General features: G+C 45.2%; 1 protein-coding gene across 2 annotated transcripts in view; it reads right to left on the reverse strand.

Annotated features, from left to right (window-relative positions):
- Window positions 1-11,282: 11,282 nt before the first annotated feature.
- FBN1 (fibrillin 1) overlaps window positions 11,283-13,383 on the reverse strand; it is a 291,935-nt gene continuing 289,834 nt past the window's right edge. The window contains exon 65 of one of the 2 annotated variants that reach the window (XM_088472976.1): window positions 11,283-12,819. In XM_088472976.1, the coding sequence (XP_088329102.1) occupies window positions 12,436-12,819 (384 nt within the window). In that variant the 3' untranslated portion in view covers window positions 11,283-12,435. Of the gene's footprint in view, window positions 12,826-13,383 lie in introns of both variants that reach the window. The other variant, XM_088472975.1, reaches the window with a different exon arrangement.

A 13,383-nucleotide genomic window follows, 5' to 3' on the forward strand; every position in this document is an offset into this window, starting at 1 on the left:
AGTTTAGAAAATAAAAAAAAAAGTTTTTTTTCTTTCTAATCTGTCATGTGGTCTGCTGGGAAACCACATGACAGACCAGCAGGACGGAGCCGGAGGCTGCTGCGCGGACAGGTAAGTCGGGGGGGGAGGTGAGCAGAGGGGGATGGGGGGGTCGGGGGGGTACACAAACTTAACGCATCTGTAGGCAGTGCTGCGCATGCGCTGGTTTTACAGATGTAACAGCGCATGCGCAGCACTGTTTCCAGATGCGATAAGGTAGTGTAGAGAGGGAAAAGTATCTATTTCCCGAAAAGCTGTCATCGCAAAAATAACAGCTTTTCGGAATAGATACTTATGGAGAGGTGGAATGATGAATTCCACCTATAATTAGGTAGAACTCCATGCGAGTTCTAAACCTAATTATCTCTAGAGAATTTTTAGGTTTAATGAATAGGCCCCTGAGTGTTACAAAGCAGTAACACAAATACTTCCAATGTTTAATTTTCACTTTTAGAAACAGCAATAAGAAATGCACTTTAAGGGAAACTGATGAAGTGAGGGGAAATCTGTAAGGGTGAGAACATTCCTGAACAACCGGCAATCGTGCTCATGTTCAGGGCAACTTGCTTTCACCCTGGACATGGCATGATTGCCAGTACACACTTAAAAGATTTAAAGAACGAGGGAACAATCACTGTTCCGTCCTTGATTAATATGTACAGCCTCACATGCAATATCGTGTGTTTGGCCGTGTAGCAGGGGAGTCATCAGAAAGGGAAAGAGTCCCTCTCCTATCGTAAACGTCAATGTGAACTGGCAAAACAAACATATCTTTTTGGCAAATAACCACAAAAGATGCATTTGGAGGATAACAAGTGAATCATTTGTAGAACATCTTGCCAACTATTAAGCAATGCAGAGGATCTATTGTGCTTTGGAGGTATGTGGCAGCCAGTAGCACAGGAAATACTGTCCAGGTGGAAAGAAGAATGAATTAAATTCAGTGTCAGTGAGATTGTAGCTCATAAGGGGTTGTAGTCATAAGACCAGTGGACGGCATGCTGAAGGTCGGAATCCCGACGCTGAAAATCCGACACAGGACTTAAAATAGGTGTTAGATTTAGGCAGCATAGCGGGGTTAGGTTTTGGGAGGGGACGTTAGGGTTAGACACCCTTAGGGGGGAGGGTTAGGCATTAAGGGGGGAGGGTTAGGTTTAGGCACAAATGGGGGAGACTTAGGCCCTCATTCAGAGGCAGTCGCAAGAAGCGATCGCTCTCTCTGAATGAGGGCGGACGCTTCTTTTTTTTAGTGCGGTCTCCTGGTCGCTAGCTAAGCTGTGGGTTACCACCCACAGCTTAGCGACCAACCAGGGTGATGGTCGCGATGGTCAAGACCATTGGGGCTTGCGACGAAACCCTAAGGTTGGGTCTCAGCAACCGCAAGCCCCAGGGAGCTTCCTGCACTGATCGAGCAGGAAACTCCCCACTGACATCACTGCTGATGTCAGTGCGGCCGCCCACAAAATGGCAAGTGTTCCGTAAGGAACGCCTCCGTTTGTGTAGCGCCTACAAAACAGGATGAGCTGTCGATCAACATCGACAGCCAGCCCTTCTGTAGAGAGCTCCGGAGCGAGAGAGTTTCTCTCTCGCTCCGGGGCTTGCGCACGCTCAGTGTGGCCGCTGCGTGTGTGCAGGACCAAAACATCAACCCGGTTGCGAGTGCTCAGCGCTTGCGACAGGGTCTGAATGAGGTCCTTAGTACCTAAACCTAACAGGGAGGGGTAGGGTGCAGAGTTAGGCTACAAGAAGGGGGGAGGGTAAGAATACTTACCCAACCCCTGTCAGGATACCAACCATTGAGATCCTGCTGTCGGTATTTAACAGGAGGCATCCCGACAGCTGGAATTACATACCGATTCTGCTCAAAAGAGGTTGGATATTTCAGCAAAGCAATTATCAAAAACATACTTCAAACTGAACCATGTAGTATGTCAGGGCCGAAACTAGGATCTTTGTCACCAGGGGCAAGACAGTAATTTGGCGCCCCCCATGTAATTCCCCCTGCAGTAGTGCCCATATTGTAATGCCCCCATAGTAATGCCCATATGTTAATACTCCCATAGTAATGCCCCTGTAGTGCCCACCATACAGTAATGCCCCTGTAGTGCCCATGCTCCCATATTAATGCCCCTGTAGTGCCCATGCTTTCATAGTAATGCCCCTGTAGTGCCCATGCTCTCATAGTAATGCGCCTGTATTGCCCATGCCCCATAGTAATATCCCTGTAGTGCCCTTACAGTAATGCCCCTGTAGTGCTCATGCCCCCACAGTAATGCCCCTGTGGTAATGCCCCTGTAGTGCCCATGCCCCAATAGTAATGCCCCTGTAGTGCTCATGCCCCATTAGTAATGCCCCTTATTGCCTATGCCCCCATAGTAATGCCCCTGTGGTAATGCCCCTGCCCCCATAATAATGCCCCTGTAGTGCAGCTTATTAAAAAAAAAAAATACTTACCTTGAACCCCGCTCCTGCATCCAGCGTCGCGTCCGGTCCGCCGGCTGCTCCTTGGAACTATGGGGGAGATGTCATGACGTCTCCCCCATAGTGCCCGTGGGGGGAGCCGGAAGCTGGAGTTCGGGAGAGAACTCCAGCCTCCGGCTCCGGCTACACCGCGTCGCTGCAGAGAAGGAGCCGGGCGCCCGCTGGTAATAAATATTACCAGCGGACGTCCGGCTTGGAGCCTCTCTGCAGCGCCGGGCTGGAGGTCACTGGCACCAGGTACAGCGGCTCACCCGGTGCACGTGCACCTCCAGCCCCCCCCTAGTTGCGGCCCTGAGTATGTAAAGGAATGAAAGTGTCAGATCACAGTTTTCACCTGCCGCTGCCTCCTCTAACTCCCAGCCGCGGCGAACTCTCTCCCTTACCTCTCCAGTGGCTGGTTCACACTGTGGTTCTGCACACTGGGCACAAGTCCCTCCATGTTAGCCAGTCTAAGGGCTCTGCCATGATGCTTTAATCACATGACTCTGCCTTAGCCAATGGCAGAGCCACTATAGTCCAGCTGACAAATTCCAGCCTATCACAGTGCATCCATTGGTATAAAAGGGATCTCTGTGTCAAGTGCCATTGCCTGTGCAATGTTGCTTCTTGTTACGTCTCTAGGCTCCAGCATCGCTATCTGCAGCTACTCTTCAGAGTGTCTGCTGTTTCTTCCTACTGAGCCAACCGGTGTCTCAGTTGCCACGTTCTGTTCAGTCATTACCTTCGAAGCCAGCCAGCTCATTTATTGCCAAATCCAGCTCGGCAAATACCACTGTCACCAGCTGATTTCATTATCGGGAATCAGTTCGGCTATTACCCTCAGCTGGTACAGTCAACGCCAAGCCCAGCTCGGTTATTATTTCCGTTTCAAACCGGTTCAGTCTACGCCAAGCCTAGCTCGGTCATTTATTTCTGGTACAAGTCAGTACAGTAAGTGCCAAGCCCAGCTCGGTTTTTATTTCCAGCAGTGGCCTTTTCAATTGACGCCAAGTCCAGCCCTGTCAATACTTCTGGTTTTAGTTGGTCCCATCGACGCCAAGTCCACTCTGATCAATATATCCAGACCCCGACGACCCTATTCTCTCTACACTCCAGTGTCTGAAGTTGTTGCTACTGCTGGGTCTGCTCAGTTCATACATCCCCGATGTTCCTGCCACTTCTACCCACCAGATCTGCTCTTGTGAGCAGATCTGGTGGGTAGAGCTCTATAAGAACATCCTATTTTCGTCCTCCACAGTTTCTTCAAACTGCTGCTTCACTTCCAACTCCTGAGCCTGTCCAGAGAACTCCTCTTCCAAGTCTTGTGACATAAAGGTTAAAGTCTGCATTGTACAATCATGAGCAAATGTGGATCTCTGCCTGTGTGCAAAGCCAGACCTAGCTCCATCTGCTTGTGAAGGCAGCAGTCATCACTATCAGCACACATTTGCGCTAGCCCTATTCCTGGTGCAAGAGATCAGTCTTAAATTTGTTTGATCTTTGCCAACGATCCCCTCACCCACTGCATCTCCACGCCCACAATACACTTATCCTGTGTGAGCACATGTGCAGTTGCTCAAAATCATGAAATCTGGCCCTGATTCAGAGCCGGACGTTCTGACAGAGCTCTCTTACTTTTTGGAGCGGCCTCCTGGACCCTTCAATGGTTACCCCATCGATGGCCATCCCTATATCAGCCTCCCAGATGCTGTCCACTACCCCAGTGAAGTAGGAGGTTCTGTGATGGTCACATAATTGCCCAGCCCCACTGTGAAATACTATGATTTGTGGCTTTAGACAGCAAGGCACTGAGCAATGATGATGTGATTTGCAGAGAATTGCGTCATCAAGCCCCCGGACCTCTTACTTCACCTGCGTAGTGGACAGCTCCTCCCAAGTCCCTTGGAGGAATCCTCTTGAATGTTGGCAAGTATGCAGTAAATAAACATTAAGGGCCTTGTTCAATTAGTGGCAAAATCGGTTGCACTTTTATGGCATGAAAATATACTTGCACCCAATTTAACATGAATTTACGTGGAACAGTGGCCCTGATTCAGAGCCGGACGCTCTGACAGAGCGCTCGCTCTGAATCAGGGCCGTCCCTCCTACCTTTTGGAGCGGCCTCCTGGCCGCTCGCATAGCTGTGGGTGACCACCCACAGCTATAGCGAGCGGCCATGATGATGGTTGCGATGGTCATGGCCATCGCGACCATCGGGCTTGCGATGAGACCCTGCGGTAGGGTCTCGCTGATCTGATAGAGCCAAAAGCACTCCCACTGACGTCACTAGTTATGTCAGTGGGGCCGGACCCAGACGGTAGGCATTCCCATGGGAACGCCTCCATCTGGGCAGCCACGCCCCCGGCACGCCCACCAAAGGGAGCGTGCTGTCAATCACCATCGACAGCACGCCCCCTTTGGTGCGAGACCCTTAGCGATGGCTTGGCCGTCATTATTCGGGTCTCGCGCATGCGCACGACGGAGCCGCCTCTGTTGTGCGCATGCGCACTTGGGCACCATCGACCCGCTTGCGAGCGCTCAGCGCTCGCGAGCGGGTCTGAATCAGGCCCAGTAATTTCTGGGGGAAAAAAATTGCTCTCTATAATTTTAATTTGTTTTTTTCATAGACGCAAATTTACCGGCAACCGATGCAATTTAAGTAACCTAAATACTTTTATTACCGTCAATAATATATTTCTAATTATTTTCCAATGTACGTCAGCCATTTTTTGGGGTACAGATGCTATTTCCTGCTTGTCCTGACTTTTTCGCTTGCAATGTATTTTATGTCACAAACTTGCAGAGGTGCATTATGTTATTTAGTATTATGTTATGATCATTACATGCACGTTATGAAAAAGTAACCAACCTAATACAGATAAGGAACATGATAGCAAATCCTTACATTAACTGAAAACAATGCATTTTTGTGCAGTGTAATAATCTGGAAAGTATCATTTACCATTAGTAGAACACATCATGTTGAACATTAATATTATCATGACTATAACTATAACATGTTGTGTATAATGACATTCATTTGGGATGATGTACTTCCTGCTGTGAAACGTAAGAATATGGGAAGTCAAACGTAAGAATATGGGAAGTCGCTACATCAATCTGTGACCCGTGTAAATGTTTTATATGGTCACTCACCCCTTCTGTGACATTATCCTTTAATTTCTCATTAGCAGGGATAAAACTCATTATAATACATGAGTAGTGGCTTTATGGCAAAGAAGTGTAGAGAACTGACGTCTTTTAAGCACTGCCTTACATTATGTTTGGCATACTATTGTTTTCTTTTTTAGGAGAATAATGATGGGATAAAAAAAAGCTGCAAATATTATATATGTGGGATTTGTTTGTGCTGCGCATAATAATTGGAGGATAAAAGGATAATTACTCATTACATGGGCGCAGCATAAAAACACAATAAAAATGAAGAACAAGTATTAAGAAATAAATAACAATGAAGACAAATGTACCCTAGAAAACAAGATTCTAGTTAATACTTTTTTGTATAATTCTGTATTTTGTTTTAGTCCGTCTGTCGCACAGCGGTGAGGCGATGGGGTGACAGACTGCTGCAGGAGAGGGGCTGGGAGCTGGCAATGCTGCATGTACAAAGTCTGACTGAGGGGAGACACAGAGATGAGAGATGTATATTATATCTCTGTCACACTCTCTGGTATGGGTGAGGAATGCCTAAACATGGGAATTGTACATCTCTTTCACAGCACTCAAACCACTCATATAGTATAATTGTGTCATTTATTTATGTTTTCTCTGATGTGTCTCCACTTTAGGAGGAGTCGGTTCAGCACTTTTACTACCTTGGATTTGATTGGCTGCTATGGGCAACACCTCCACTTTTGTAAACCCACACTTTAGTAAATTTACCCCACAGTCTTTAATGAGCTGCCCGCTGCCAGATTACCTCACTCTACAGTGTTCTCCCCAGGCTGTTTTCTGCATCGCCCGGCACTTTCCCCCGCCGACCCCCGCTGTGGAACGCTGACCTATGAATTGACCGGAGGCTAAAGAAGCCTCCGATTGCTTCAGAGGCAAGCGTTCCCAGTGATTCACTGCGCGTGAGGAGCCTGCCCCGCGCGCCTGCTGGATCTATTTGGAGCCAGCCAACGCAAGGCAACGGGACTGGGAGCGCGAGCGGCCAGCAAGTAAAGGTAAGCGCTTGGCTGGGGCTGGGGCCAGGACCAGTCTGGGGGCACTGCCTAAGGGGCACTATTTAAGTCTGGGGGCACTGCATAAGGGTCACTTTAAACCTGGGGGAACTGCATAAGGGGCCAGCCTGGGGGCACTGCATAAAGGACACTATTTAAGCCTGGGGGCACTGCATAAGGGATCGGTCTGGGGGCACTATTTAAGCCTGGGGGCACTACATAGGGGCACTACTTCAGCCAGGGGGCACTGTATAAGGGCAAAGCTAAACTACAGGGGGCAATGCATAAAGGGGAAAACTACAGGGGGCACTGTATAAAGGGCACAAATACAGGGGGCACTGCAGTGGGGGAGCAGCCTGAGACATGTCGGGCTGGATTGGTAAGGGAGATACCCCTTCTCCTGGCGCGCGCATAATTGCGAAGGCAACTTTTGGATGCCACCCGGCTGCAAAAAATTTCTGGGGAGAACACTGCTCTATCAGCTTGTACATACCTTACAATAACTATTAGTAAATACAGTGGTTTCATTATTCAAGTATCCTGCATGCTTTTCAGCCAAATCTGCTGTACTGTCTGCATTGGATACAATTGTATACAAGGCACAATGCTGGCGGTCACAATCAGGGCCGGTTCTAGATCTTGTGGAGTTCAGGGCTAAAGCTCCCTTTGGCGTGTCCCGACACCCCACGCACACACGCACGCACACTAAAAAAACCCACTCAATAATCAAAGAAGGTTTTCTTCGGCACGTGTGCTCCTGAAAAGAGGGTGTAGCTTCGTGACACCCTCTATGATCACCCCTCTAAAGGGCATGCCCAGCAGAAAGTGGATGCACTGCTGCAATGTGCTGCTGCTCCATCCTCTCCTGCACCCGCTCCAAGAATGCCATACGCGACAACGTCACCCTGACACCACCGGTATTCTGGGAGACTGGGAGGATTTGGGAACAGCAGCACAGTTTGTGAATATGGCACCACCAGAGTTTGTACATTATGCCACACAGAGGCACATTCACATAGTACTCCTTATACACATTATGCCACACTGTAGTAGTGCCCCATATAGCACATTATGCCACATAGTAATGCCATTTACACATAATGTCTTACACTGTATTGCCCTTTACACATAATGCCACACTGTAATGCCCTTTACACATAATGCCACACATTGTAGTGCCCCCCCCCAGTGACTCACCTCCTGCTGTGTACCTCCAGGCTCAGGCTGCTCCTCCGTGTCCCGGGTCTTTTCTCCCCTGCGCTCTCAGTTCCCAGAATGCCTAGCACAGCCGCGACGACGTCATGGTCTGTGCCGCACCGGTATTCTTGGAGGCAGTGGGAGGGAATGAGTGATAGCGGCACTGCGGTGGGCAAGCATGGGTGGGTGCACTGTAGTTAGAGGGCATAGGCAGGGACACTGTGCCCGCACTCTCAGGCCGCAGCTCCCTGGGCCATAGCCCTGCTTGCCCGCTCCTAGAACTGCAACTGGTCACAATCCTGATAGGACTCACAATCCCGGCGGCTGAGATCCCAATGGTGAGTATTAGGGTTAGGTTTAGGCATTAGAGGGGAGAGTTAGGGTCGGGTTGCGGGAGGAAAAGGGTTAGAGTTAGGCTGCAGTTGGGGAGAGGGTTAGGGCTAGGCTGCAGGAGAGGTGGGGAGGGATAGGGGAAGGAATAGATTACTTAACTGCATGCATTAGGATTCTGACCGCCGGCATTATCAGCAACGGAATCGAATGACTAACCCCAAGGAACAGCTTTGTGGTACATTCCAAGGCACCGGAACCAGACTCTCCAGCATGACTCCTTCCACTAGGTATAAAATGCCCTGCTCCTGGACTTCACTCTTAATTTATTATTGCTGTCACCTCTGTTGAACTAGTTAATTGATAAGAAAGGTGTTTCAACAGAGGATTCTGCAATCATAAATTAAGAGGGAATTGCAGGGTCAGAGCATTTTATACCTGATGGAAGAGGTTGGAGTTTCTGCGAAACTAAACACATAATGATATACAGGTAGGCATGAAATGCATAGAACAGGGTTTCCCAAACTCTGTCCTCAAGGCAGCCGAACAATCCAGTTTTTAGGGATATCCATCAGATGGTATAATCAAACTGACTATGGTACTAATTAAGTTACCTGTGCTTAAGCGTGGGTATCCTTAAAACCTGGACTGTTGGGGCGCCTTATGGACCGATTTTGGAAACCATTGGCATAGAACAAAGCTTGGACACGTAAACAAATGGATTTAGAAAAGGAGAAGTATATAGAGTAAGCTGTAATAGGGTACACCCAAACCAAGGTATCTGAAGGTGAAAACCTTTTTTTAAATCCTTTTATGAACTACAACTGCAGTAGTAACGGACTATTCCAAATATGAAGAAATAAGACAAACAATTCTTTGGATGAAATGATCATTAAATTTTGTTGTGTTTTTCCAATTGAGTCTTAATGTATTTTCTGATTTGTCCGTCCTTTTCATCTCTTGGCGTTTTTCTTTAGAAAACACTTGGGGCAGGCAAGAAAAATGATTATTATCCTTTATTTAGATATTGCCACAGAGGTCTGCAGCCCCTTACAGAGTACATAAACAGAAAATGAGGAGTGTCTTACACACCTGATGTAGCCTAGGGGACAAATACATACTGTATATTATGGCAAATGCCTCTTTAGGATCATTGCCTACTATGTGATATCTAATGAGTGCTTTTTTCAAATTGTACTCAAGACTTGTCTAGAGTAATAATATATTTTATCTACCTGTTTTGTGCCTTTTATTTTTTTATAGAAAAAAGCACTAAGAGGAAAATACGTATATATCAATGTATACAGAAAGGCAGAAGAATTAGGAAAGCACAACTAGAGTTGTCTTCTATTTCTTCACACATCACTCCGTATAATAAATATAGTCAAAATGAAATTGCAAAGTTCAATTATTTTACTCATGTTCCATTTTTATGACATTTTAAAAATGTGATATATATGATAGTAATTTAGGGCCTGATTCAGAGACGTTCGCTAATGCATGTACGGCTGCGAATGCTTGCGAAGTTGCATAGGTGGTAATATGCAAATGCTAATGTCAGCCTTTGCCTTGTGTACGATGAACTGAGCAAGTTCTGAGACGCCAACATTAAATTCTGGTGGACAGTGCAACTCTGCCGGCGGTTATAAATACACTTCACCATCGGTGCCCCATTGTCTGCCCCATCAGCACTTGCAACAGCCTATGGCTGGCACAGTGTCTCCTGAAAATTCGCAAAACATGGCCTCTGTGGTTGTGGATCTGCGTATGAGAACGCAGCCGTGCGCACAATCCCTTTTTGCGCATGAACAGTAGCAAATAATCGTTCAACTGTGCAAACATCGACAATGCGTCCATCTCTGAATCAGCTCTTAGTACATAAAGGGTCCTATTAAAATAAATTGAAATGAGTAATGCAGGTGTGAATTATAAGATATATTTGTTCTTGCCGACATCATGAATTCCAGGCAGAATTACATAACAGCCCAAATAGATGAAATGGGGTAATAAATGGAAAACAGTAAGTACATTGTGATATCAGTTGACATAAGCCTTGTTGCCGTTGTGTCTGGACCTGGGAATATGATAAACCATCTATTTTGATAACTGTTAAAAACACAGCTTGTTTACGAATCAATATGATCTTCATGTTCATTCCAAATTGGTGCAAAATAAGGTGAATGTTGCCGTTTCAGAAAGGGATCTTAAAACAAAGGCCCAGAATTGACCCCAAAATATCTTCTGGGATGTGGGTAGAAATTGTACTGGGTACAAAAGATAAACAAAGACTATGTAATTATTATCAAATAATACATAGTATAGATATATAGTATAGGGTGTGCTATTCAGCTAATTAACACATATACAGATAATAACTTTGTAAATATTGTGAAATAAAAAGTAAATAGTCAACAAATAAAACTTTGGGCCAGATTCAGACTGGAACGTGGCAGCCTCTTTTGCCGCTGTCGCATCTGCGTCTTTATGCGAATACCTTGCTGTACAAGCCTGCGTCCGAATGTGCCAGGACTTCAACGGCTATAGACACTGCATTACCATCTTTAGACGCCACCATCATTGCTCCATTTAAACCTGCGCCCGCCCTATGGAGGGTGCAGTTTCTCCTTGTGACTGTGGCCTCCTAGTTCAGCGTCTTTGCATGCAACTGCTCTCAGCAACACTCCCATAAGACACAGCATCCCAGTGCATTATTTTAGTGACCGCCCAGGGACGCCCCTCACATTTCTGCCACCGTGCGTCCAAATCTGCCCTGCCACTCTGTAAGTACATAATAGGGAAACATGCGCGGTGCGTCTCGGGCCCATGTGCAGAAGGAAAAGCATTGGCCATGTGTGTGTATACCGGCATAGCATTCGCCTCACAATCAGGCCCTTTATGTTAGAATAGTACTGGCGAGGATTATAGATATGAAGTATAAGAAATATCATGTGATGGGTGATGAGACACAAATGTTCTATCTATCTCTGTGCTTTTCCTCATCTTCGTGTTTTCAAACAATAATTAAAATCAGACGTTTTCATTGTATCATTCACAGCAGTAGGTTTGGCTGCTGATTTATTTTGTACACTTAATGGATTTGTACTTCTTCACACACATGAAAGACAGCTGTTTTGATTTTAGTTATGCAAAACTGAGTACCACAGGACATTACAGGAAAGCATACAGGCTTGGTCTTCCCGACAACATTATACGAAACATACAGTAATAGTTGTTGTATGATTAAAAAAAACTTAAGCATGGTGTAACCAAACTACTTAGGTTTAATTAAGATTTTCATTTTGTTTTCAAAAATGCAATATAAAAAAACTGGAATTGTTTCATTGTGACGCTGAGCCCTTTGTACAAATGCCACTGGATACTTCTGATGGGCAACCTATGTTGCATGTTATATAGGATGGCATCGCACTCCCTCTGATAATGTGTATGGTCACCTGACCTCAGTGCATTCACCTAGTCACAGAGTTTGCACCACTAGGCTGTGTAGACAAGTAGTTGGTCTTTATAAGCACCATTACAAAAAAAACAAAAAAACAACCCAAACCTCACTTTAGGTTGTTTTTTTTTTTTTAATATAGTTTACAATTGCTCCAAGGATAAATAAAAGCTTGGTTACAGTATACACACATGTCATTTACATGACATATAGAGATATTTGAGATAGACTAATGTTCATTTTGGTTGAGTTTGTAAATGAAATAAAATAAAAAGTTTCGACAGAGTAATGGTTGGCTTCTAAATGTGTAACTATTACAGTGCATTTATAAAAAAAATAAAAAAAAATAAAAAGATTTCATAAAAGTTACTAGCACCAAAAGATCTTGTAGATGTCATGGAAAACCTTTAAAATGACAAACCAGAGAAGTTCAACATGAGAACAACTACATGTACCTCTGCTGAAATGTTTCAGCATCAAAGGCCAACTTCCAATGCAAAAGTCCCCAAGTGTAAAATCGGCGTGTTCACCGTATCAAGGTAGCTCAGCTGAGTACTATATAAGAAGCCTGAGAAAGTGGTTGTGTTGAGCTGGGATAATGATCCTGTACCTTGCATATATCATGAGAAGAAAGTGCTTTTTATAATTCATAGAAACTTAGTTATGAAGGGCTTGTACCTATGCTATGGGAAATCAGTGATGTCGGGGAGGGAACGTTCATGTCTACCTATGAATCTTTGGTTTTATTTTTCTGGTCTTTGGTTCGTCGAACTAATGGAGTAAGATCTGAATTTTCATTTCAAGAATGTCACCCAATTCACCAGTGAGGTAGTCTCTGTCGTGTCTGTCTTCAAGCTGGATAAGCTCCTTCTCCTTGTAAAGAGGAAAACTGCTAATCTGTAGGTTATAAACACCAGCCACTGGCTTCTTCTTAGTCAGATGCAGGTAACTGATTCCTTCTTTCTGGTTGAGCCTAAATAAACCGCCTTCATTTCCAGAGTCTATGACATATTTGTTGTGATGTTTCAGAGTTGTGAGAGCTGGTGTGAGTTCCAGAATTCGGTCCCTGGTGTTTAGATGGGACACGTTAAAGGAGAGGATCGCCGGTTTCTCAATATCCCAACTTGCAAGGCTAACAGGGGCTTCCAATACTAGCTGTTCCTGGCAAATTCGAAAAATAAACACATAAGCATGTTTTACTAATATCTATATAATATCTTATTCAGATGCCGTTCTGTATGTCTTGTGCCGCTGGCTGTAATATGTGTGGTTTTATGGTTTCCAACTATTGTTTTGGTTTTATGGTTTCTAATTATTAACTATAAACAACCACTTTTATGTTTAACTTTCTTGCTGAGTTCTACCAACTAGCTGATGTTCTCCTGCTTCCCTCGGTGTAATGAAGAATGGCTCTAGCAGAGCTTATTGGCAGCTGAGTGGGCATAGGAATAAGTCTGACACACTAAGGTTGTGCTAATATTTCTATCAAGAGCTCAAAAACATAACTTTGCTTGTGCGAACGAGGCAACTGAAATGACTACTCTTCGCTGCTAAAGCTGCATACACACACCGATTTTGTTACCATCAATTTTATGAACGATTATTTGTCAGATTATCTGTCAGGTTTTTTAAAGTGTAATGAACGATTTTTTTGAACTACAAACGAGTTTTGCATATTCCCTTAATGAAAATCGTTCGGTTGGTCAGTCTCACTGAACT

The sequence above is a fragment of the Taudactylus pleione genome, unplaced genomic scaffold, assembly GCF_031769625.1.
Source record: "Taudactylus pleione unplaced genomic scaffold, aTauple2 ptg000129l, whole genome shotgun sequence".
In the NCBI taxonomy this organism is placed as follows: domain Eukaryota; kingdom Metazoa; phylum Chordata; class Amphibia; order Anura; family Myobatrachidae; genus Taudactylus; species Taudactylus pleione.